The sequence below is a fragment of the Ranitomeya variabilis genome, chromosome 7 (assembly GCF_051348905.1).
Source record: "Ranitomeya variabilis isolate aRanVar5 chromosome 7, aRanVar5.hap1, whole genome shotgun sequence".
NCBI lineage: Eukaryota > Metazoa > Chordata > Amphibia > Anura > Dendrobatidae > Ranitomeya > Ranitomeya variabilis.
In genome coordinates, this window is record NC_135238.1 from 55,877,138 (window position 1) to 55,904,162 (window position 27,025).

The window sequence follows — 27,025 nt, forward strand, 5'->3', positions numbered from 1 at the left end:
AGGGGGCGTATTTCTGAGGTCGAAACAAGGGTGTCTCATATAGAAGACACTATCAATCCTATGGAGGCCAAATTGACCAAAGCCGCTGGATCCGTAAATGCTTGGAAGCAAAAAGCAGATGATTTGGAAAATAGACTGCGCCGTAATAACATTCGAATCATAGGTCTCCCGGAGCGGTCAGAGGGTCAGCGGCCTGAGCAATTTTTGGAGGAATGGCTCAAGTCTACACTAGGAGATGGTTTCTCCTCGACATTTGCGGTGGAAAGAGCCCATAGGGTACCAACGAGGCCCCTCCCTCCTGGAGCTCCACCACGCCCTTTCCTGGCACGTCTTCTTAATTGCAGAGACAGAGATACCACCCTTCGTCTGGCGCGTCAGAAGGGCCTCATCAAATTCGATAACGCCACCATATCGATTTTTCCAGATTTTTCCGTGGATCTTCAAAAGCAGCGTGCACGATTTGTGGATGTTAAGAAGCAACTTAGAGACAAGAACATTGTCTATTCTATGCTCTACCCAGCTCGGCTCCGCATCGTCCATAATAGCTCCTCCTTGTTCTTCACAGACCCGGCAGAAGCGATTGAGTGGTTGCGGTCTAATGGAGGACCGAATGTGGCAGACCCCTAACTTGGGTTCCTTGTTTGATGGCAATTAAAATTGAGCTTTCCGTATAGGTGCGGAAAAGTCAACAATACCGGACACTGAATTCAGTGAGGGTATCCCCTTTTCAATTTGACTGTGGGAAGATGAAAATACTTCCCCCTACTGTTCAAGTTTTCTTGTTTAACACGGTTTTCTGTTTCAGTTTTGATTGTTTATTCAGTAAGGCTGCCGCTGACACTAACTTTTTGCCCAATATGACGCTATTGAAATGCACCCGAATAATATTGATATGTATTAATTCTTCCCTCAAGAGTAAACATGGGAGCTGAACTTATATGTATGACCTGGAATATCCGAGGCATTAAAACCCCTAGAAAGAAAATTAAAGTATTTTCACAGATAAAAAGATACCACCCCCATATTGTAGCATTAATAGAAACACATTTAACAAGGGATACGGCTCGATGTATGCAAAAACCATGGGTACAGTGGTCCCTACACGCCTTCCACACCAGTTATTCAAGAGGGGTCTCTCTACTAATACACAAAGAGGTCAGATGGGAGGCCAAGGAGGCGAGACGTGATCCAGAGGGCCGCTTTGTTTTTGTGCATGCATTCATCAACTCACGAGAATACGTGTTGTTATGTATCTATAACCCCCCCCCCCTGCCAGTATGTCAATTCTCCGTATGGCCCTAGCCTTCTCCTTAAAATACCCGGAAGCCAATGTTATCTGCATGGGAGACTTTAATTTAGTTATGAATCAATCCATGGACAGATTGAGACTAGATGACGCAACATCGGGAGACACTTTACCTCAGCCTCCCTCTCAGTTGGCACTATTTATGGATGGTAGTGGATGGCTGGATTTGTGGAGAATGAGTCACCCGGAGATCAGAGGGTATACTTGTCACTCATCCACTAGACAATCATTATCTCGAATAGACTATATATTTGGGTCGAGTGGATTGGCATTGTGGGTGGATAGTATTGAACATGGTAGCCGGGGGATCTCAGATCACAGCCCAATTATTCTTAAACTTAAAATTGGACGACCCGACAATAATAGTAGATCCTGGAAATTGAACCCCTTCTGGTTAAAATTAATAGACTCTAGTGACAGGACGGTTGATCAGTTAAATAATTTCATTCTAGTACACTCGGAACTCCAAAACCTCGGTCTATTTTGGGACACCCTGAAGGTATACTTGAGGGGGTGTCTGTCCTCTACTATCTCCTATGTTAAGAGGGTAACGGCGAGGGAGGATGAGGAGGTAGAACAAAGATTAAAAGATTCAGAGGCCACTTATATAGCTAATCAGTCCAGCAGTAATAGAATTGAATGGCTCACCTCCCAGAGACTTTATATCCAACACACAGATGTTAAATCAAAGCGTAAATTATTTTTCACTCGCCAATCCTATTTTGAGTTAGGGAATCAGGCCAGTACACTTTTGGCCTTCTTGGTACGCCAACACAATGCCTCCAATACAATATTGCAGATCCGGGTGTCTGATGGCTCTTTGGTGTCCTCTACTGACGGAATACTTCAGGGCTTTTATGACTATTATACCTCATTATATAAATCTAGCAGTGACTCTGGTATTGATGAGTGCTTAGATTATTTATCAGATATAACATTCCCCTCGCTAAGTCCATCGCAACAGGCCCTTATGGAGGCTGAATTTACTCTGGAAGAGGTGGAGCAAGCTATAGCTGATATGGCAACTGGAAAGGCCCCGGGACCTGATGGATTTCCCATAGAGTTCTATGGGAAATACCGTGACAAGTTAGCCCCTATACTGCTGAAGGTACTCAAAGGAATATGGGAGGGGGAATCTGTACCCGAAACGTTTTATGATGCTAATATTGTAGTACTCAGGAAGGAGGGGGAAGGACCCTTTAGATTGTGGATCATATAGACCAATTTCTTTGGTGAACGTGGATTACAAAATTTTCACTAAAATTATAGCTACTAGATTGAACAAGATCATATTAGATCTTATACACCCAGATCAAACCGGTTTCATGCCTGGGAAAAGCACCTCTATCAATATCAGGCGGGTACAGTCGGTCATATAATATAGTTCTTTGGAACCAGATAACAAGTGGGCATTGGCTTCGCTAGACGCAGCCAAGGCTTTTGACTCCCTCGAATGGCCCTTCTTAATTGCATGTCTACGGAAATATGGGTTTGGAAATAAATTCTTGAGAGGGATAGATACATTGTATGTGAAACCTAGGGCACGAATGGTGGTGAATGGCTCAATGTCTGCATCGTTTTCTTTGCATAGGGGGACTCGACAGGGGTGCCCTCTCTCCCCAGCTTTATTTGCCCTGGCGATAGAGGCCTTGGCAATACGAATGAGGTCTTCTGTAGATATTAAAGGGATACATATCGCGGATAGGATAGACGTCATCGGTCTGTATGCTGATGATATGGTGGTGTTTATGGATCAAACGGAAGACACATTACCAAAAGTAATAACGATGATAGATTTAGTAAATTTTCTGGCCTTTATATAAATTGGGAAAAATCTGCTCTGATGCCTCTCTCCCATACCCCAATGTCCTGCCTTGAAACCCTCTCACTGCTACCCATTGTTTCCCAGTTTAAATATCTAGGAATATATATGTCCCAAAGTAGTCACCTAGATTTACATCTTAATATATTCCCGCTACTGGATGTGGTTAAGCTCAAATTCGCTACCTGGGACAAATTACCGTTATCTGTGGCTGGACGTATTAATCTCATAAAGATGATATTACTCCCAAAATTGAGCTATTGTTTTCAACATAGCGCGGTTATAATACCTAAATCTTTCTTCGCAACCCTAAATTCCCTTACTACGTCCTTCATATGGGGAAAGGCTAGACCTAAGCTTAAATTATCCACCCTACAAAGGCCTAAACAGGGGGGTGGGGCGGCCCTGCCAGACTTCTATTTATACTATCTAGCTGGTCAGACCAAAATGTTGAGTATGTGGATGCCCGGGAAAACTCTTCCTAACTCTGAGCACCATATTCTGTATTCAGCCAAAATTGATTGTCCACTGGGATTTTTGGAGATGGAGAGAACTGCGGTTCCTCATTTACTTCCTTTGCTCCGACTAGCACGATCAATATGGAGGCAAACTAAAAAGGTGACAGGATTTGCTGATATAGCAGCTGAAATGCCATTGTGGAATAATAGTTATTTTCCGGAATTATTGGGTCATCCGTCCACTGAATTCTGGATATCGTATAATGTCCTTACAGTGAGTAATCTATATAAACAAGGGGTTTTTGTCTCCTTTGAACAACTACAAAATACCTACAGTATACCCAAATCTCAATTTTTCCGTTACCTACAACTAAGGTCAGCCTTCCAGTCACACATGCGGAATATGGGTATAGTCCGAGCTATCTCAGATTTACCGTTAATAGGTATCCTTAATTCGCAGGGTCCCCAGGGACTTATTTCCTCTCTGTATACCTATCTGTTATCCATGGGCGAGGGATCCACCATAGATTCAATTAAGGGGAAATGGGAACGGCTTCTCCCAGGTACACTGGGAGAGGAATGGGATGAAATTTTGGAATCCCCAACTAAAGTATCCCCATCAGTTAATAATAGGATGATACAACTGTACATCATATATCAGTCCTATCTGACCCCGATTCGTCTCTTTAAAATGGGTCGTTTGCATTCATCAGACTGCCTGAGATGCCATTCTAGCAATGCGGATTTTATCCATATGATATGGAAATGTCCTATTATCTTCCAGTTCTGGAATGAGGTAACGACACTATTGACATCGCTGGTGTCGATCCCTGTCCCACTTGAACCTCTGGTATGCTTGTTTGGAGTATGGGAAGCTGAGACTTGGGATCGTCATATGGGAATTTTTCTGAGGGAGACTCTGTATTTGGCACGGAAGGTGTTGGCTCTGCGATGGATGGGGGGTTCTTGCCCAACTCTTAGAACGTGGGTCGACTTGGTAAATTCCATTATTCCGTATGAGCGGGCATTATATCAGAATAGAGGTAATCCAGCCAAATTTGAGAAGATATGGGGAAGATGGAACTCCTCTTGCCATACTGTTTAGGTCAACATAACTTAACAATTATACAAGGAAAGGGTGTAAGATTGCATGGGCATTACCTACTTACAGGGCAGAATTTATCTAGAACTCTCTTTTAAGCGGCAGCATGTTAGTTTTAGAGGTTTCATTAGAAGTTAAGATAGTTAAAGTTTGAATAAGATATAAACAAATGATTGACATGCATTGCTTGTAACCTTTGCAATATCCCAGACATGGTTATGTGTGGTAATTTTATATACCTTATGGATGATAACGAATATAAGCAAATGTATGTATGATTCATGCTGTAATCAATAAACGAATTTAAAAAAAACAAAACACTCTGGGAGCCGTGGCGAGTCCAAACGGGAGAGCCACGAACTGGTAGTGGTCCTGTTCGATTGCGAACCTGAGAAATTTTTGATGAGCAGGTGCAATCGGTATATGCAGGTATGCATCTTGTATGTCTATGGAGGAGAGATATTCTCCCTTCTCCATGGACGCAATGGACTGAAGGGACTCCATGCGGAAGTGACGGACCCGTACGTATTTGTTGAGTTGTTTTAGGTCCAGTATGGGCCAAACGCTGCCTCCTTTCTTGGGAACTACGAATAGATTGGAGTAGAACACTTGGAAGCGCTCGGCCACAGGGACCGGTACTATGACTCCTGCTTGAAAAAGCGAGGAGACAGCTTTCTGGAAGGCACGAGCTTTGACTGGTGGTTTTGGGGGGACAGAGGAAGAATCGGTCCGGTGGGTTGGAGGTGAAGTCTATCTTGTATCCGGAAGACACTAGTACCCTGACCCACTTGTCTTCTGTAATAGGCAACCAGACTTAATGAAAGAGCAAAAGTCGGCGGCCTACGGGTGTGGTGTCTTCCGGGGTCCATGAGTCATGATGAGGAGAAAGTCTGAGATTTTCCTCCTCTAGGTTTAGACTGCCAGGTCTTGTCCGACCTTTGCGTTGATCGTGAGTTGTTCCTGCGTGGGGAACTGTTACGATTTTGTGCTGGACGCGAGACGGACCAGTCCGAAAGGATGGGAATCGAGTTTGGTTACGCTTCTTGTAAGTGTGTTTAGGTTTTAGTTGGGGAAGAGAGGTACTCTTACCCCCGGTGGCGTCGGATATCATTGTGTCCAACTGTTCACCAAAAAGACGCCCACTGAGGTAGGGGAGGTGCGTGAGGGACTTCTTTGAGGCTGCGTCGGCTTTCCATTCCCGCAGCCAGAGGATACGCCGAATTGTGATGGCGTTTGATGCTATCCCCGCTACACCCCTTGCTGAATCCAGAGCTGCATGAAGCATGTAATCTGCTACGACTGCTATTTGAACCGCTTGGTCCGACAGCTCAGGAGCGGATGCTTGGAGAGCTTGTAAATTTTTGGCCCAGGCCAGAATGGCCTTGGCAGCCCAAACTGAAGCGAACGCGGGAGCCAGGGATGCCCCTGCGGCCTCGAAAATTGAATGAGCCATGCGTTCTACCTGCCGGTCTGCTGCGTCCCTGAGGGTTGAGCTATCTGGCAGTGAAAGGAGGGTCTGTGCCGCTAGTCTAGAGACTGGGGGGGTCCACTTCAGGTGGGTCTGTCCACTCCTTGGTATCCTTCTGTGGGAAGGGGTACCTCGCCTCCAGATATTTGCGATTAGCGAATTTTTTCTCAGGCTGTGAGAGCTGCTTTTTAAGGATCGCCTTAAAGGGAAGGTGCCACCAGTTTTCTTGTAGTTTGTTTTTTTGTGAAATTAAGCTTAAAATAGTAAATAAAATGTATTAATGCAATGTTTGCACTGTTTGCAAACATTTCTATATGAATAATAATATATATTTTCTTACAAATATATATATTGACCACTAGGGGGAGCATTTTCCGTTTTAGACCTCAAGCAGCTATAGTAAGACTTACCAGCTTTACTGTTAGCTGGAAAATCTGGGCAGTAACTGCTGACATCAGCATTTCCCTCCCCTTTTGGGTGGTCTAATATCCCTGGGGCAGAATGAAGAGCAGCATCACAGGGCAGAGCCATTTTGTGTGTGACTGACCTGTGATCTGCTATCACCAGCAGTTAGTGCATCAGAAGCACAGTTAGGGTACCATCACACATTGAAATTTCCATCGCTACGACGTTACGATTCGTGACGTTCTAGCGATATCGTTACGATATCGCGGTGTCTGACACGCTACTGCGATCAGACACCCTGCTGAGAATCGTACGTCGTAGCAGATCGTTTGGAACTTTCTTTCGTCGCTTGATCACCCGCTGACATCGCTGGATCGTTGTGTGTGACAGCGATCCAGCGATGTCTTCGCTTGTAACTAGGGTAAACATCGGGTAACTAAGCGCAAGGCCGCGCTTAGTAACCCGATGTTTACCCTGGTTACAAGCGTAAACGTAAAAAAACAAACCGTACATACTCACCCGTCGGTGTCCTTCAGGTCCCTTGCCGTCTGCTTCCTGCTCTGAGTGCCGGCCGGAAAGTGAGAGCAGAGCGCAGCGGTGCTGCGCTCTGCTCTCACTGTACGGCTGCACTCAGAGCAGGAAGCAGACTGCAAGGGACCTGAAGGACACCGACGGGTGAGTATGTACGGTTTGTTTTTTTACGTTTACGCTTGTAACCAGGGTAAACATCGGGTTACTAAGCGCGGCCCTGCGCTTAGTTACCCGATGTTTACCCTGGTTACCCGGGGACTTCGGCATCGCTCCAGCGCCGTGATTGCAACGTGTGACCGCAGTCTACGACGCTGGAGCGATGATCATACGACGCTGCGACGTCACGAATCGTGCCGTCGCAGCGATGAAAATTTCAATGTGTGACGGTACCCTTAGTTTATGTGGTGTTTACGTATGGAGCAGCATTGTCTGTGCAGAGCTGTCTGTGACTCATCCCTCAGTAAGATAAGAAGGAGCTCCAGGTCTGCAGTGAATGGCCAGGCATTGTGGAGGGAGGGGAGAGATACATTGTATGGCAGAGAGAGGTGTCGGGTGTCACCTCCTCTCTGCAGGCTGTGAATGCAGCTTAATGGAATGAATGGAGCTCCTGTGATGGAGAGTAAGTGGAGCTGGGCAGAGAGCACTGGGCTATAATAAAATGGCTGCTAGTCACACCTACAGCAGTGAGTTGTGCAGCCCACAGAGGCGTGCCCAGCTCACTGCTAACGCCTCTCCAATGTTAAAGATAGGAGCTAATAGACTGGCGCTGACCCTATGTCCATGGGGTGCTGTAAAATTACACTGTTAGTGCCCTGCTACTGCTGCAAAACCAAGATGTCAGCCCCCAGTTCCTTCTTTAAACACATAACACACGAAATCTGTTTCACATGCATTTAAAACTTGGTTATAGCAGCATGTTATGCTACATTACAGTGATTTATTAATAATCTACAAACGCGGTACCTTACCTTTAAACTCTGGGCGGTTAGAGAGAACCTTAGGCGGCTTCAGAGGTCCTTCAAAGGAAATCTTGTGTTCTGGGGCCTCTGGTGGCGGATCAGAAATGTCCAGCACCCGATGGATGGAAGAGATTAAGTCCTCAATTAGCGCAGTATTGCTAGGGGGGATTGGGATCAGGGACCCCTCCGTTCCCTTGTCTGAGTCGGAGTCACAGATGTCTTCCGAATCCTGTGTATCACTGAGGCGTCCCCTGCTGGGTGAGCTGGGGAGGAGGCCTTCTCTGGTCGGGGATTGCGGAGATCTGCGTTGTCTGTCCCTGGAAGGGGACAGTCTAGCTGACCTGGAACTACGGTGTCTCTCCCTAGAAGGGGATGACCAAGTGCTATGGGATGATGTAGATGGACTGTGGGTCCACTTGCGTCCTGACTTAGACGTGGATGTGCCACGGTCGTCCTGTCCCTGAGCCAAGCTCTCCCTTTGCTGGGTAACTGTCAGAGGAGGCATGACTCTGCAGAGCCTGAAGCAATGTGGAGGTTAGGTTATCTATAGACTGCGTCATAGATTGCGACATCTGAGAGACCCATTCCGGCGTGGCATTAGACAACGAAGCATTGGCAGGGGCCTCTTAGGGCTCTGACACAGTAGTCTGAGTGTAGTCCTGGCAGTGTGGGTAGATACTGCCACTGGGGAGAGCAGTCCTGCAGGCTGTGCAGAATGCATAATAGCAGTCCTGCCTGGTTCTCTTGGACCTTGAGCCCGGCATAGTGCACAGAGTGCAGAAGGGCTGCTATGCAGAGGACGTTACTGCAGAGAACCCTATAGGGGAGCCTTATAGGGAATATGGATTCACAGCCGAGTAAAACAACCCAGCTGTGATCTTACCCCACCAGTTTTGCCCCTAGGTCCAGCGCCGAAAATCCACAGTCCTGTGCCCCCCGGAGACTGGCTGGCCAGGTCCTGGTCCTGCTGACCGGGAGATGCAGGGTTAATCCTTGCTGCAGTAGAAATGGCCGCCGAGGAGAAGAGGCAGGGGGAGAAGGGGGCGGAGAGCTGAGAAATAAGGCGGCAAAGCTGTGTAAAAATGCGCCCTGTCTCGATCCGCCCCCTCTATGACACTGTAGAGCAGAGGTGTCAAACTGCATTCCTCGAGGGCCGCCAACAGGTCATGTTTTCAGGATTTCCTTAGCATTCCACAAGGTGCTGGAATCATTCTGTGCAGGTGATTAAATTATCACCTGTGCAATACAAGGAAATCCTGAAAACATGACCTGTTGGCGGCCCTCGAGGAATGCAGTTTGACACCTCTGCTGTAGTGTCATATTTGTCATCCGGGGGCGGGCCGGAGAGGAGGCGGCGGCTACAACTAGGCCGAAGCCTGGGCCTAAATTAGATGCCTGATGCCCAGAAGGGCTCCAGGCTGGCGCGAAAGTCCGGGAGGGGGTCGGATCTGAACCGGACCCCTCCGGATTTAAAGGCAGGATAGCGGTGGGGCTGTAAGCGGTAGGGAGGCCCGGTGAGGGGTCCCCCTGAGGCAGTATAGAGCTGGTGCTGCCGCAGAGACAGGGGCGCAGGGAGCCCTGTGTCTGTATTGTGCCATGCCTGCCTGCACTCCCCCCGGCCCCGACAGGAGCCCGCAGCTGGGCTGGGGTCCCTGGATGCAGGCGCAGTGTGCTGGCCCATTGCTGGGAGCTGTAGAATGCTGCCTGTACAGGCCCTACCTGAAGCGTCTCAACCTAATGCCCCCAGAGGGGGATTAGGGAGGGTGCTGCTGTCACCTTCAGGGGTTTTTATCCTCGCCTCGACCTCAACCCAGAAACCAAGAGGAATTGGGGAAGGTATCGACTTCGAACCAGCACTCGAGGGACTGGGGAAGGAGCAACATGGGGAATAGCCATCTCTACTTCAACCGGGCACCCCGTAATAGGGGACCGAGGAGGGAGCCATGCCGGGAGTCTCACAGGAGACCCTCTTTTCTTCATCTGTAATCCGTCGGAAAAAAACGGAGTAAAAGAAAAAAAATCTAGGTGTGCCTCCTATGCGACACTAAGCATAAACTGGAGAAGGCTGATGCCGTCCAAGAGTGTATACTGCAGAGGAGGAGCCACAGTTAATCTTTTTCAGATTATGCATAGTGTCGCCTCCTAGTGGACAGCAGCATAACACCCATGGTCCTGTGTCCCCCAATGAGGCGACAGAGTAATAGCAAATATGCCAACTTAGTGCCCAATGTGTTCTTCAGGAGAAACAAAAAGAAGTCTCAAGTCGGATGTTCCTTCTACAGCAATGCTGCATGCCGTCGCCAACTATGGGGCTCAGAAGGCAATTTGGATTTTAGAGTGAAGGGATGGTGATAGGAAACATGTTGCTTTGAGATAACAGGAACACAGAAACCCTCTATTTTTCCACTGACATACCCGAGTGGGGGCTTCTTTCTTAGAGGAGTTGAAGTTTTTATTGGTACTACTTTGGATACGTTCACATTAATCCTGTGCTCTACAGTGGGCATTTCAGGGTTTACTTCTAAATACCTCCCCCCCCCCCAAAAAAAAAAAAAATGAAGTGCATAAGATCTGTCACTTTTACACTGACACAGCCTGCTAGACCTTGCTTATAGCAGGGTCTAAAAGGCCACGGTAACACAGGGCCATTACTGGAGCTGCCCTGTCAGCTTGCCGGACCCACGAGGGTCCAGAAGGGTTAAAGAATGAGCCCTCTCCCCTCTTTTAAAATATAGAACTATGACCACCCCGAACCATTTATTCCCTAAACAGAGCACCCACCTGTGGAACGGCTCCCAATAGCTCCTCTAGGCTATTATAGCCATATTGCTTGGGTTGCACCACTTCCCCAATATACTTGCTGTACGCAGTTGGGAATTCGTGTAGGAAGATCTGCTGGTAGTGATAAGTATGCAGCAATGAGCGCACATTCTTCGCAAAGATATAAAGGGACGTCAGCTGCAGGCAGTCTTCATTCATGTCATTTATATGCACCTGTAACATAAGGACAAAGCTTCTAAAGTGCACACAGACAGAGCAGAGTCAAGAGACTACTTATTTTTAAGTTAGTGGTAGAAGTAGAGAAAAAAAAAAAAAAAAAAAATCAGGCCAAACATCTCAAATAACTTTCGGCCAACAATTAGTCTTGTAAAGGCTCCCATACACATGCATGAGTTTTGAAAAGAAACTCAAGCCATTGGCAAACAATGGTTTCCGATCTTGAGAACAAAATGATTGAGCATGTTGGATTTTGACATGCCCAATCCTACTGTTGGGGGAAGAATTGAACAACCCAACCACACACCATTTCCTAAACCATGAAAGGTGAGCACGACATACCTCAACCAAGTAGGGAAGGCTTTTTAGTAGTTCAGTAAAGGACACAAATCCATATTCACATGGATTAAGTGGAACGCCATGGAAAGTTTCATATATCTGATGGAGCTGGTTAACGGTGAGTAAACACAGGTCATCCCAGGACATGAGCAGAATCAGGAGCTGTGTAGTTAATGAACGCAGAGACTTTCGGTTGATCAGCTCGATCTGCTTCCCAGAAGCCGTATCAATCACCTGGAAAGAAAGTGAGATCTAGATTAAAAACATATTCCCCATCGGCACCATATGATTGTTCTGTGATCACTCCAACTCCGTGGCTACCTGTGACTAGTCTATGAGCTCGGCATCACCTGCCACCACCGTGACCCAACCATCCACCCAGTGTCTATAAAACACGAGTGCAGGACATTTAGGGTTTGTTACCTTCACCACGTGGCACAGTTTCTGCATCAGTGCCGGTACAGAGCTGACGTCGTAGTCGTGGAGCCTCAGGCTGTAGCCAAATGTCTTGCCATAGTCAGTAAGCAAGTCAGGCATCATTAAGATGGAGTCTTTCTGAGAGCGCAGAAGCTTTACAAGCTGGGAAGCCAAAGCTTTAATACGCTCCATTTCTGTCAGGGTCAACATTTTTTCCTCACCACACTCTAAAACCTACAAGGAGCGAACAATGCAGAGATTTCAGCCCCATAACTAAGGCGGGCACAACGACTAATATGGTCACATCTAAAAGGGAGATTATAACATGTACTCATGGGATAAGAAATGATCGTGTTACATGGTACATACAGTGTGATCATGACAATTTGATTCTTTTTTTCTCCACTCACCTGTAAAACGTCTGGTATGGCTTCGAATAGGTCAATCAATTTGGTAAACCCGTAACATGTAAGTTTACACTGTCTGCCGAAATGGTGGTGGTAGGACGGAATAAACTTATTAAATGGCATTCTGAAATGAGGCTGATGACGCAACAAGTCCACCACTTCCTTTGAAAACTGCTTTGTCCTCTCAATCTCTTCTGGGGTACGTTCTTTAGGAAAAAAAATAAGATAAAATATATAAAAATTTTACTTTCAAATCTCTACAATAATTTCAAACACACATACCCCCCCCAAAAAAAAGGGTCTTTGCAATTTCCTATAGCTCTATTACATCTCCAACATCGCCCATTCACGAAAGGCACGTGGAAAATGGAAGGTGTCCACCATGTAAAACTATAGTCGCACATGACAAAGTTAAAGAGGACCTGTCACCAGGATTAAAGCAGGCAGTTTCTGCTCTTATTTTATTCTTTTGACTCCCCAGAGTATCCCTTTATGAAAAAAGGAAGAGGCTCGCTCATCGGCTGTGCAACACGTCTAATTTCAAATTCCGCTGCATGCAAATCCTCCTGGCAGAGTATATGGATGAGCGAGATGTGTAATCCTACCATTTGCTTCAGTGCTAGGCTAAAATTATGGGCTCCTATAGTGAGGAAGGTAAGGGACGCCAACTTTAGGGTGAGGTCACAAATCGGAAAAGGCACCAAGCCACTGTCAGCTTATAGAGCACTTTACAGCTTTGGATGTGGTGCACCAATACAACTCCACACACAGGACCCAACACCGAGAATGGAGGGCAAGAGTCATAAGAACGGGTTATTACACCAACGGCTTTATCTTACCTCGTTTGGGAATTGAGATCACAATCTCATTTTCTTGCTGAGAAACGCATATTGTGGTATCAGGTATCTCTGATACTATGTCAACCAATTCACATGCTCCATATTCGGTTACATCCCAGTCTCTTGAAAAGCACCTGTTGAGCATCCACAGCAAAATAAGAAATTGTAGTGTTTGGAGAAGGGGGAGAATGGGACACACAGCTAGATGGAATCAATGGAAATCGTATGGTCTGCAGAGCACCAGATAGCCATCATTTGTTCGTACGTACCAATGATAAGCTTGTAAGAACTCTCTTACAATGACCTGCTTGCTGGCTTGTGACTTCAGGAGCTTTAATAGATCTTGGGTAAACCGCTTCACCTGGGCTCTGTGAGTTAGAGTTAAGAAGCGTTTTGAGCCCATACCAAGGATCTGAAAGTTAGTAAATTATACAAATTAGAATAAAGGGCTAAAAAATTAAAAAAAAAAAAAAAAAAAAACATTTTTTGTTATTGTACTTTGAGCTTAACGGTTTCAATCATAATTTATTGAAGGGGAGAAAAAAAAACAAAAAACAAACAAACAAAAAAAAAAACACTAAATTTTCCAAGAGGGAGCCACCAGAAGAATGGATTGGTTTATGGCTTGGAAGCCTTAAGTAGGTTAAAAGAAGGCGAGAGACTGATATATGCATGGCAATACAAAAGACTACTTGCACAAGCTTTAAATACCATGTGATTGAACACAGGACGGAGAATAAAGCCACAAATAATTTATTTATATAGCACCATTAATTCCATGGTGCTGTACATGCACATACCTGCAGAACATGCGGCACGGCCTCTAAAAGTTCCATCAGTTTAGAGTAGCCATAATCGGACACTCGGCACTGCTTCGCAAAATGGTGGTGATACGTTGGGATAAATTTAGAGACTGGCATTACGCAATATGGTTGATTTTTTAGTAGATCAATGACCTCTCGGCTGAACTGTATCAGCTGAGGATTGCCAACGGGACTCTTGGACCGCAACATCCAGGGATCTAAAGAAAGACCAAAAAAAAAAAAGAAAAAAAAAAAGGGGGTTGCAAACAAGTCAACAACGCTGCCATGTGGTGTGTGATGCTATAAGGAGGTCAGACATGTCCATTTATTGTTTATCTGTTATGTATTGTTTAAAAATTAAAGACTATGGGCTATCAGGTTGCAGAAGACGACCACAATTGAGGCTGGAATGGAGGTCTGCTCTCTTCGATGAAGAGTCCTGCTATGGAGACTACATGGGCAACGCCATGAAGAGACCTTCACGAGAGAAAATTTAAAGTGTCCCGTGAGCAGTTCTTCAGCACGACTGCCATGCACGCACCTGGTGCTACTTTGAGCAGCCTGAATGTGCTACCATGGCCTGCAGAGTCTCCAGATATCACATATGGGACATCACTGGCATTCAAAAAGGGAGCTGCCAGCAGTGGATCTCGATGCCAAAGTGCATTCGGCTTGGTAGATAGCATACCAAGGCACTTACAATCATGCATTTCTGCTTGTGACATTTTTTTTTTTTTTTTTTATATATACACTGAAGAGTTTTTTAGTTTGTTTTTTTTAAATATTGTATTAATTTTTTGTCCACTGATTTGCATATCAGCAACATGACTAGCTGTCTAGTGAAATTCCAAAAATCAAGACTTCCTTTTCAGTGTTGAGAAGTTTAAAGGGTTAACATCTCTCCTTGTGGAGAGCCACATGCCTGTGCAAGGAGACTTCTAGGCAATGCAATTCTTCTGTGAGAAATTAAACATGTAAAATAGCCTCAGAGAGGAAGAGTGTAAGCTATCAATACCTACTGTAGGTAGCAATCCTAAAAGTCAGTATCAACCTTTTAATGAGCCCAAGGTCTCGCTAACACTAGCGTATAACACAGGCAAGCATTATTTGATGTTTTATTAGATAGCACTCGGCAAAACTCAGATCTGTAATTATTTTCTCATTGTTATGGGAGCCCCATCCCCCACAATGCTTGCTCACAGTTTTACGGCGTCTTTTTATTCCAAAGCAGTTTTATCCACGTACTCATTTTTGTATTTGTGAACCATGCGTATTCCATGGAAGTGGAGATATGCAACGTGGGACTTTCAGCTGAAGTATATATGAAAGGGAATATGCGAGATACATTTTATAAATAGGCCAAAATGGGAAGTTGCACTAACCAGAATTTGGAGGTGGTGGAGTGTTGTGTATCCACTTGACAACCTTTGTGCCATTTTGTGCAGTTGCAATATTAACCCCTGGCACACAAGTGATCAGATGCTCCAGAGGGACTCCTCCTTGTCCTTCCTCCACAGGTTGCATTGCACTAAACTCTGCAGCATAACAGTCCAGGAAACTGCAAGAGGGGAAAAAAAAAAAAAGTCTTATTAGTTACTTACCGGTAATAGGATTTTTCAGAACCCATGACAGCACCACAAGAGATGGGGATCTGCCCACCAAGAACTGTAAACCTACAGGCTAAAGAGGACAGCTCCTCTCCCTCGGATTATAGAGCATGAGGATCTCCAAATGGTTATTAAAATAAAAACAAAACAACCTACACCACAATCTTAAAAAGTGTGGAATCACCTCCCTAGCGAAAGAAGTGCTCAACCACACACGACAGGCGGGAATATAAGGGTGCTGTCATGGATTCCTAAAAATTCCATTACCGGTAAGTAACACTTTCAATCGATAACCGATGACAGCACCACGAGAGAATTCCAGAGAGCAAAAACTCAGGGAGTGACCACAGCCTGGAGCACCCATATCCCAAAGGTGAAATCAGGAGACGCACCCATAGCCAATCTAAGGCCTATAGAAAGTGGAAGGAGAGGACCAGGTTGCTGCCTTACAAGTCTCTATCGAGCAGTCTGATCTCTCCACCCAGGAAGTTGCCAATGCCCATGTGGAGTGAGTCTTTATACCTTTCGGGACCGCCTTGTCACATGTCGAGTTGGCTAAGAAATGGTGTCCCTAATCCATCTAGTAATTGTGGGTTTTGAGGCTTTAAGCCCTTTCATAGAACCCTGGAAGGAAACGAACAATGATCTATCCTTTCTCCAGCTGATAGGAATCTGACTACGCATCCAAAAACGGAAGTCTTTCCTTCTAGTTCCTTGGATTAGAGAGATCGAGGAAACGAGGGGAAAAAGGAAAGAAAAAAAAAAAGGGGGTGGGGGGGGGGGGGGGGGGAGGACAATCTTTTGTAGTCTAGGGAAACGGGATGCTACTTTGGGAAGGTAGGCTGGGTCTGGCTTACTCAAATTCTACATGAGAGTAATCTTTAAAACGTGGAGCTATAGAAAGAGCCTGAAAATCACAGACTCTTCCAGCACATGTTAAAGCTACCATCAGGGCTGTTTTAAGTGAAAGAATTCTGAGGGGTGCAGATTGTATGGGCTCAAAAAGGTACAGCTATTAAGGCAGTCAGGACCAAATTGAAATCCAATGGGACCAAGTTTACTTTAGAAATGGGACTAGATCTTGAGGATTCTTTAATAAACCGTGACACCCAATAATTACTAGCCAAATCACAGCTGTACAGAGCCCAGGAGAGCCGCCATCTGGATTTTTAGAGTACTTGCAGAAAAACGTAAACAGAGACCCTTTTGCCAAAGTTCCAAAATACTCCCCACAGGTGCCCCATCCTTGACCCTAGACCCTGAAGAGGATAAAAACCTTTCTCCTGGTTCTAGAATACATTCTAGTTGTTACTGCCTTAGATTAGGTGGAAAAAAAACAAAACGCAGCTTTACTTTAACAGTGCCCCTTCAAATTCTACACCGTCAAGTGGAGGCTGGCTGCTTGTGGATGGTGCACTGGCCCTTGAGAAAGGAGACTCGGAATGTCCAAAAGAACCCATAGATCTGGTGGCAAAAAAGGCCCATTCCCGGGAGACCACACATCTGAACTATCTGATTCAAGATGTCCCAATTTAGGTTCCACTCCTTGTTTTAGAAGATTGCGGCTTAAAAAGGCAGCCTTGGCCTTTTCCTTTCCTTTTATATGTAGAGCAGTCAAAGAAAGGAGTTGACCCCCCCTGCTAGTGGGAACAAGCGATCCGCCACCTCCCATCAAGTGTTTGGACATATTTCTCACCTGGTGATGTAAACCACCGACACTTTATTGTCCAAGAGGATCCTGACATGCTGGCCCTTGTAGAGATACAATTAATTTACTTACAGCCCACTCTACCACTAGTAGTTGATTTGCATTTGATGAAAGTGTTCTCTTCCCTAGTCCAGACCACCTGAACTAAATCCCTCTCTAGATGAGCCTTCACCCCCAGGGACTTTCACCTGTAGTGACAACCCATGTAACTTTAGTAATCCCCCTGGACAGGTTTGAACTGTCTAGCCACCACTGGAGGGATTGTACCATCTGTAGGGACAGAGTCATCCTACCTTTCAGCTGACCCCTAAGGGAGACCTCGTTCTGTAAAACGTCCCATTGCAAAAAGCATGGAATGGAACTGGGCCCATGGAGTTAAAGAAACCAGTAGTGACATTGCACGCCTAAGTGACTTCTATGGCTCTCCACACTGGACTCTGGATTTTTTCTTATTTTAACCACTAGAAGCCCCAGAAACTCTTGAATTTTTGGAGGATCTAACATGGACGTCTTTGGATTCAGTAGCCGGCCCTGGCCCTTTAGGGAAGCCATCATCTCCTCTAGTTGAATTTACAATGGTGAATTGATTTGCAACCACCAGAAATTCATCCAGATATGGGATAATCAACAAATTATTTTCCCGGAAATGAGCCATGACCTCCACAAATCACTTTTATGAAGATCCGAAAGAGCTATAGCCAGGCCAAAAGGGAGGGCCCTGAATTGAAAGTGCCCAACTACCCCGTTAATTACTATTGCAACACTGAGGCATTTCTGATGTTCCATATGTATGGGCACATGATAGTATTAATCTTTCAAATCCAGGTGGCTTGCGGTGGTGGTGGCTTGTGGCGGTGGAAACAAATCTTCCTTGAGGGACTGACTGCAATTCTAGTCTCAATCCAAATCTAATCCGACTGAGAATCCAGCTACTGGTCGAAATTCCATCTCAGGCAGGGAGGAAAGATGAAAGCCTTTCCCCTACTTGGGCCGGGAGTCACTGACCAGATATCCTGGCCTCTTGGGAAGAAGTTTGGTATAGGAGGCCTTTATCTTTCCTTCTGCAATCTTCCCATTTATCCTGCTCCCTGGGAGGCTTCCTTCAGACAAGCTTCCTTTTTCTGAAGGATAGTCTGTAGACAGCAATAGATAGCCTAGGGAATCCTTTTTGGCATCCCCCCCACTTTCTCTAGAATTTCGTCCAGGGCAGGGCCAAGCAGGTACTCTCCCTCACAAGGAATGTAACAGTCTTGATCCGGCCTGAATGTCCGTGCGTTGGAAAGGGCGGCCTACCTTGCCGCCAGCCTTACAGAGTCCACAGAAGCATCCGATATGAGGGAGCAGCGGCTTTCCTAAGTGGAATAGTGGCCAAGAGGTTGTCCCCTAGCCACTCTGTCCATTAATTTAGATTCCAGGTGATCCAGCCAGATCATTAAGGACCTAGCAGTACTGTTGCTACCGCCAGTTACAGAGGTCCTGCTGATGTCTCCCATGTACCCCCAAGAAACAAATCTGCTTTCCTGTCGGATGGATCTCTCAAATGCCCACGTATCAAATAGCAGAGAAGCCTTCTTGGAGGCCTTTGTTATTGGCACATCCAGTTTATGGGCTTTGTCCCATAATAATGAAAAAGGCTCGTCAAGGGATATTTCCTTTTGAAGGATGGGGTGGGGAGACTTCTCCGGTTTTCTCCCCTCTTTCTGTATTAAAGCCTAGATCCTTTCATTTAACAGAAAAGCTTTACGCTTTTTCTGATCTAGGCCTCGGAACAGGATATCCTGCACAGATCTTTCTGGTCTAGCTTCCACAATGCCCCTTGTGGTTCTGACTGCTTTAAAACCGCCTATCCACTACTTCCAGCAAAAAGGCAGTGACACCCTGAGCCACTAACTGGAGAGGAGGCATCAGTAAAGTCATCTTCATAATCCGATTTAGAGTAAGTATCTAACACTGGGGAAACTTCCCTAACGCCTTACCTGCTGCCCTTTCTGCCTTTCTTTCTGAGAGAGGGATTTAAGGGATTTCTTAAGATCCATACTAATGGCGCAGGTTAAGTCAGTGGTGAAGTCAAGGGTCTCCTCTGCCACTGTCTGCTCTATGCAAGATTAAAGCTAACCTGTCAGCAGTTTTGTCGGATATAAGATATGAAAAAGAAGTTTAAAAATAATATTTAAAAATAAGCGGTCTGGTCCGATGGGTGTCGCGGTTCCGGTGCCTCCCATTTTCTTACGATGCCGCCCTCCTGAATGCTTCACGGGCTCAAAGGCATCGCACTAATGAGCAGGCGTACTTTGTCTGCCCTGTTGAGGGCAGAGCAAAGTACTGCAGTGAGCAGGTGCCAGGAAAGGTCAGAGAGGACCGGCGCCTGCACACTGCAGTACTTTGCTCTTCCTTCAGAAGGCAGATAAGAACGCCTGTGCAGGAGCACGGTGCCAGGGAGCCTGTGAAGCAAGCCGGAGGACAGCATCGCAAGAAAATGGGCGTCGCGGGTCCGGCACCTCCCATCGGACCGCCCCCCGAGTGAGTATATTAAAACTTAATTTTTCTTAAGTTTCAGGTCGGATCGGGGCTTATGTACAGCATTATAGAAAGTTGTAGATAAGGCAGTGGCCGCGTCTTATATCGGCCAAACCTGGTGACCAGTTCGCTTTAAAGCCTCTTCTGATAGTAATCAGTCAATGAGGTTTTACAAAGTGAACATTCCTTGTGCTTGGCTTCAGCCACACACTTCTTTCCCTGGCAGTAAATGACAAGAAGGAAGGAGAACCACATTACCAAGTGAAACTTCACAAAGACCACTTTCCATCCTGATGCAATAAAAAGGTACCAGTCTCAAGGAAGGACAAGTCTCTGCTGGGAGATCATCTCTGGAGGCTATAGATTTGTCCACCTTGCTGGAGCTTCATTGACTATATGCTCTCTCCTGCAGAACTCTCTGTCTCCTGAGTTCCACCTGCCCCTATCTCCCCCACTTCCACGGGTATGCTGGCGCCACACCTGCTCCTGGGGCTTCCCATCCAGCTACTGTGGCCATCTCCATTCTCCTGAAGGGGACAGGTAAGCTAGGGAGCACAGTGGTACCAGCATTCTTTTATACTGGCCCATGTGCTCCCATTGTTACCCCGCAGCATTTCCGGGTTACCTGGCTCCTATGTCAGCCTCTGTGCACCTGCCTCATCCAGACGCACCTCGTCCCAACACGACTCCTGGCGAACATCAGTTTTTCGCCCACTCAAGAAGCGGATGCACTTCGTCGTAACATCAAAACACGCTTATCGTTGTGTCACCAGCCACGTCATACGGACCAGCATCAGACAGCTCCCGGAGAGCGCATCACTTCTGGTCTCGGCTACATTTCACACAGTGCTGTGGGGAGGGAACGATAGGGATACAGCAGGCTCAATTCCAGATGCCTGCCATATCATGAGCCACGCCAGAGCCAAACATCATCTGCCCTGGGATGCGGCTCACCTACATACGCGTTAAAGTCTCCATGGACCCACTGTGGCGCTTCCAGGAACCCGGTACTGGCCGAGGCAGAGAAAGGATCGCTGCCTGAGCTCGCCAGACAGTCCTAGGTAGGGAATATCAGTCTTCGGTTCTTCTAACCACAGGTATGCCTGCACGAGGTTCCACAAGTCAAGGACAGGAAACAAAATGATGCGAGGAGCCACCTTTTTTTAGCCTGTAGGTTTCCTGTCCTTGGTGGGAACATTGCCTCTCATGTTACGGTCATGGGTGATCGATAAAAAAGTAGATGCATACAATGATTGTGTAAGCATGATTCTGGAATACGTGCATTATTTTTACTCTTCTATAAGGTATGGGATTTGTGAAAAGACGACCCGTCTAATTACCTTATAAGAGGAACTGTGCCCTCATGAGACTGCAGGAGGCTGTGAACTTGAGGAGCAAAAATCTTCAAAGACTTGATGACATATGGGATTATGTAAGAGTCTGGGTCAAAATCATGGCTGCTGAAATAGAAGACAAGGCAATGAATGAGTATATTTTCACCAACAAAAACTGGACAACTGCACAGTTATGGTAACTATCTGGACTCTTTGATCCAAAGCCCTGTGCTTCTGGCCCCAATGGCGATGTCACATGAAGGCGTCCGCATCCCAGCCGTCAGTACTTCACCACTGAGCTGACGCTGGAGGTAGGCAGAGCACTTCCTAAGCTTCTATCACCAGTCTCCATTCCCTTCATGATCCTAAAGTTAGCGCTGGGCGGGGAATAGAGCTGGAGAGGCAGAGGCTTGGAGGTTTACGACTGGCCAAGTCAGTTGTGTTTATTTTAGATACTGTGCAATAGAAATACCTATAACACGGACACGTAAAATTGCCCATTAATTCAGACTATTTGGGTTTTTCTTTTAACCAAATATTTTTATTGTTATTATGCATAAGAAAGACAATAAAATCCATTCAAATAACAAGGTACATTTGTGTTTTTGATTTAAAAGAAACAACCCCTCCCTCCTCCCACCATACAATACACCTAAGAAGGGAATAAATATCACATACAAATTCCACTATTAGCATCATTTTACCACAATTTCTCAGTCATTCCCATCTAGCCATGGCTGCCATAACTTTTGAAAAAAACCCATCTTATTGTCCATCCCGAAAAAAGCATATATAATAAGAGGAATATGATTCGCCTGCGCAATAAATTGTTTAGTAGGAGGTTCCTCCCTTATCCAATACCTTGCAATCACCTTTCGTGCAATTAATAATAATCTGGCAATTGCCATTTTAGTAGTTTCATCGGTCATGATTTCCTCCACATACCCAAGTACACAAACCACCGGATCCCTGGGAATCGAGCACCCATATATCACCCCTATCTGGTTCAGCACCACAACCCAGTATGCAAATAGTCTGGGACAAAGCCACAGCATGTGCAGTATACCTGCCTGAGTCTGTGAACACCTAGGGCACCCAGAATCACCTCTCAACCCGGCTTTAAACAGCATATCAGGTGTCCTATAAGCCCTATTTACCACGTACAGTTGCGACAATGTCCCAGGTTCACTCATCGACAGCCTGGGTATGTATTCCAATATAGATTCCCACCTATCGTCGTCTATTTGCCCCAATTCGGCCTCCCACTTCTCTCTGGCCTTAATAGGGTAATCTATTAGAAAAGTGTGTAGTAAATCACCATATACTTCGGATATTGCCCCCTTTGTACCGTTGTTATTTAATATAAAGTCCAGCATTAAATCTGAATCTTTATAGGCCCTCTCCTTTTTTGCGCCTGAAAAGCGTGTTGAACCCATCTATACTGGTATACCTGTAACCCTGGGAACTGAAATTCCTGCTGCAGCCTATAATAAGATTTAAGGTTCCCCTCATGAATCAACTGACCTATCAACCAAATACCTTTCTCCCTCCACTCACCCATTCCTTCCATTTGATTGAATTCTTGAAAAGAGGGGTTATCCCAAATAGGTGAAAACTCTGTGAATCTAGTAACTCCCCTTATTCATTTAAGCGTCTGCCAAACCTTATGAATTAAATTTATGGTGTGGAGACAAGTTCCAGATTTCCTAAATATTCCTGCTTCTAGACCTTGGGATAAGGGCCAAACACCAATAATGTATTCCAGACTGCTATGACTTTGACCCCTCACAAGCCCTTTCCCCCATCCCCTAAGATGTTGGCTCTGCGCAGACAAAAAATATAACCAGGGATTAGGCAGGGCAAGTCCCCCCTCATCTTTCGGTCTCTGTAGTATCTCCTGCCTAATTCTAGGACTCCTCCCGCCCCATACCAGTTCTCTAAATAATGTTCTTAATCTACGGAATTTGGTTAGTGGGATCCATACCGGAGAATTATGCAAAATATACAAAACCTGTGGCATCACAACCATCTTAAGGAGATTTACTCTACCCATTACTGACAGATGCAACTTATTCCAAGCCAAGACCTTGGCTCGTAGTTTGGACAATAGTGGCTCAAGATTAAGCTCCTCAAATTTAGTCAAAGGGAGGGATACCTGGATCCCTAAATATTTAAATTGTGAGACCACCCTTAATTCTGTACTTTCCTCCACCTCCCTCGTACAATCCACTTCCCTATCCACCTGCAAAACACTTGATTTATCCCAGTTAATAACCAATCCTGAAATTTGTCCGAATCCTTCAATTATTGAAATTACATTTTTTAAAGGTTCCCCAGGCCCCTCTAGAAAAAGCAAAATGTCGTCGGCATACAGAGCAATTTTTTCCTCCCTCTTCCCATATACAAACCCCTTTACTGTCTGTGACCCTCTAATAGCCGCTGCCAGAGGCTCCACAGCCAGAGCAAACAGCAACGGGGACAACGGACACCCCTGCCTCGTACCTCGAAACAGTTGAAAGCCTTCAGAAACTGCATTATTCACCCTTTTAGCCACTGGAGAGGAGTATAGAAGTCTCACCCACGAGATAAAAACTGGTCCAAACCCGCAGCGACTCAGCACCGACAACAGGTATTGCCATTCTATACTATCGAAGGCCTTATGTGCATCGAGGGAAACCACTACCCTCCTACCAGCATTCTCCGCCGGGATCTGCATATTAAGAAATAGCCTCCTCAAGTTGATGGCAGTAGATTTATTAGGCATAAAGCCCGATTGGTCCGAATGAACCACCATATCTATCACCCTGGTCAGTCTGTTCGCCAGGGCCTTGGCCAAAATCTTAACATCTGTTGTTAAAAGTGATATCGGTGTATATGACTCCGGCAACCGTGGTTTTTTTTCGGGCTTAGGAATGACCACAATAATGGCCTCCCTCATGGAAGTAGGCAATATTCCCCTCTCCAGTGACTCCTCAAATACCCCCAGCAATTTAGGCAGCAGCTCCTCAGAAAAAGTTCTGTAGGTCTCAACAGGGATGCCATCAGCCCCCGGAGCCTTCATCCCCCGCCATGGACCCCAAGGCACCCTCCAGCTCCTCCACCGTAAGCGGCATATCTAACCAATCTCTATCCCCAACTTCTAGGCTAGGTAAATTTGCCTCTTCAAGAAATCTGTCAATTTCTCCCTGTCTGTGCCCCGTTTGTGATGTATACAATCTGCTATAGAATCCCTTAAAACCTTCCAAGATTTGGACCCCCTGTGTTACAATATTACCACTCTCCAATTCTAAGGCATATACGTGTGACGAATCCCTCTGTGCAGATGTTATCACTGATAGCAGGTGGCCCACCTTCTCTCCTTCCGCGTAAAAGGCCTCTTTTTGGAAAGCCCTCTTCCTCTCAGCTCTGTGTAAGTGCAATTTGTTCACCTCCTCCTGAGCCGCCCTCATACGGTTCATGTTATCCTGTGTACGCGAATTACTCAGTGCAGCCTCCGCCGCCCTCAATTCCTCTAATATCACTTTATCAGCGTCCCTTGTTTGTGTTTTATGCCTAGATATCTCTTTAGATAATATTCCCCTCAAATAAGCTTTCATGGTGTCCCAAACCACATGTTTCGCTGCACTACCATCATTAAATGTAAAGAATTCCTTTATTTCTTCCCCAATCTTTCCCATATCAAGAATTTGTAACCAGAAGGGATTAATCTTCCACCCCAATTTAGCCATCTCCCCAAGGCCTTCAATTTGTAATGATACTACCAATGGGCTGTGATCCGACACTACTCTGGGCATATAATCCACCTCCTGTACCAGCCTATCCATTGCTTCATTACCCAGGGCCATATCAATACGGGATAAAGTGCCATATGTCGCCGAATAACAGGAGAAACAGTATATATCAGTGTTACGCACCCTCCACAAGTCCTTCCATGCCACTTCTCTCAAATAACTGCCGAACGCTGTTAAATTCCCCTCCTTCTTCAATATAGCATGTTTCCCCCTATCCCAGTGATCATCAATAATATTGTTAACATCTCCAATTATGAGCAATGGGACTCCTCCCCACCTACCAGATATGTTGAGGATTTCCTGTAATTTTTTCCCCGAGTACGGTGGAGGAATATACACTGACACGACACATATCAGTCTAGCGAACACCCTACACACAAGGAATACATATTGTCCATCATTATCTATTACCACCTCTACCTCCTCGAATGGTACGCTTGTATGCACAAGGATTGACACTCCCCTAGCATAAGCCGAGAATGTCGCATGGTATGCCTTCCTCACCCATCTCTTATTCAATATACCGGTTTTTTCTTTAACTAAATGAGTTTCTTGAAGGCACACCAGCGAGGGTCTCTGTTTCAAAATATATTGCAATATAGCCTTACATCTTGTATCATTCGAAAGACCCCTAACGTTCCAACTCAAAATTTTGACCCCATCTCCCATCATTTTGCATAATAGTAAAATTTCCCCTCTTCCCTCCATTGGTCTCCCTTGTCCCTCTAAACTGGTCCCCCCTACCCAGAATTCCCCCCCCCCAACCTTCATCATTACAAAGTAAACCTTGCCCTTACCCTTCCCTCAATAACTTCCCTCCCCAGAACTTTATAACAATCAACTTATAGTCTCCTTCTCCCTCTCTGTATGACAAAGGGGAACGTGCTGTCGCAGTCTCAACAGTGGCTCAAAAGCCGACACCAACCTCCAATAGGTTAACACTCTCCTACTGTCGTTCCTCCCCCCGCCCTATATAAACAGAATATAGAAACAGTTGCGCCGCCGAACACAACTTTAACACACAGGAACCAGACATCAGGTTCCTCTAGTAATATTTCAGAATCAGCCAACAACTCAACTTTCTTCTCCTCCCCCAAAACCATCGCAATAGCCAGAAGTCCACATCTGATCCTCCTCAGCGGGTCTTTTCTGCTCCAATACGTTTTGCATTTAAATCCAGCCAATGAGACACCTCCTCAGGATTTTGAAAAAAGTGGACCTTTTCCATGGCCACCACACGTAGTTTAGCTGGATACAGCATAGAGTAGGCCAGACCCAGTTCACGCAAGCGTCTTTTAGCCTCTCCGAACTTCATCCTGAGCTTCTGTACAACTGTGGAATAATCAGGGTATATAGATATTCGGTTGCCGTCAATAGTTAGTTCCTCAATATTCCTGGCTTTTCTTAGCAGAATATCCCGGTCTCTGTAATTTAGGATTTTGGCTAGAAAGGTCCGTGGGGCAGAGGCAGAGGTCTGGCCGGCACCCGGTGGGCTCTTTCGACCGCAAAAAGTTTTGTGAGACTGTCCCCTCCAACCTTAGTTTTCAGCCATGTCTCAATAAACTCAGTGGGGTTATTTCCTTCTGCCTTTTCAGGCACGCCAATAATTCTCAAATTGTTCCTGCGCGAACGATTCTCCAAATCATCAGTTTTAAACTAACTCCGCAATGCGCTGGATATATTTTTTTCTCTCTTTTTGCCATTTCAGCTATCTGATCTTCTGCACCTCCCACATGTTCCTCCAGAATTTCCACTCTCCCCTCCATTTTGTGCATACCTGAACGAAAAGAGGCCACTTCCCCCTTCAGATCGTCTACCTGGACAGTTAGGGTTGTTAAAGTGGACTTGCAAAACAACACTGCAGAAAATATGTCTTTCAGGGTCGGCTCCCCGGCCCCATCAGCACTCACAGACCCCATTTGTGCAGCATTATCCTGGGTCTGCTCAGCTACTGCATTGAAAGGATCAGACCTCATGTCTGTTACCATACTATTTGTTATGGGGGATCCACTCACTATCTCCTCTGCCTGTGCCCCGGATCTCACATCCCTCCGCTCCCCTGAGTCTCTCTCTTCTCCTGTTACCTTTCCACCAGCCTCTTGTACAAGCCGCTCCGAGTTTTCCACCCTGGCAAACTGCTCCAGCCGGGCGATCACCTCCAGTCTTCTGATAGGCAGCATCTGCCTTTGCCGCCTCTTCTGCAGCGCTGTCGGCG

The 27,025-nt window shown here is 45.9% G+C and overlaps 1 protein-coding gene across 9 annotated transcripts in view; it reads right to left on the bottom strand.

Annotated features, from left to right (window-relative positions):
• The window catches only part of MARF1 (meiosis regulator and mRNA stability factor 1), a 74,522-nt gene that overhangs the window by 26,867 nt on the left and 20,630 nt on the right, over positions 1-27,025 (bottom strand). For 5 of the 9 annotated variants that reach the window (XM_077275121.1, XM_077275128.1, XM_077275124.1 and 2 more), the window contains exons 15-23: positions 21,026-21,145; positions 15,236-15,411; positions 13,851-14,071; positions 13,320-13,462; positions 13,051-13,184; positions 12,215-12,417; positions 11,811-12,038; positions 11,391-11,621; positions 10,833-11,045 (exon numbers count right to left, since the gene is read on the bottom strand). In XM_077275121.1, the coding sequence (XP_077131236.1) occupies positions 10,833-11,045; positions 11,391-11,621; positions 11,811-12,038; positions 12,215-12,417; positions 13,051-13,184; positions 13,320-13,462; positions 13,851-14,071; positions 15,236-15,411; positions 21,026-21,145 (1,669 nt within the window). The remainder of the gene's footprint in view (positions 1-10,832; positions 11,046-11,390; positions 11,622-11,810; positions 12,039-12,214; positions 12,418-13,050; positions 13,185-13,319; positions 13,463-13,850; positions 14,072-15,235; positions 15,412-21,025; positions 21,146-27,025) is intronic. The other 4 variants (XM_077275126.1, XM_077275125.1, XM_077275123.1 and 1 more) reach the window with 3 other exon arrangements.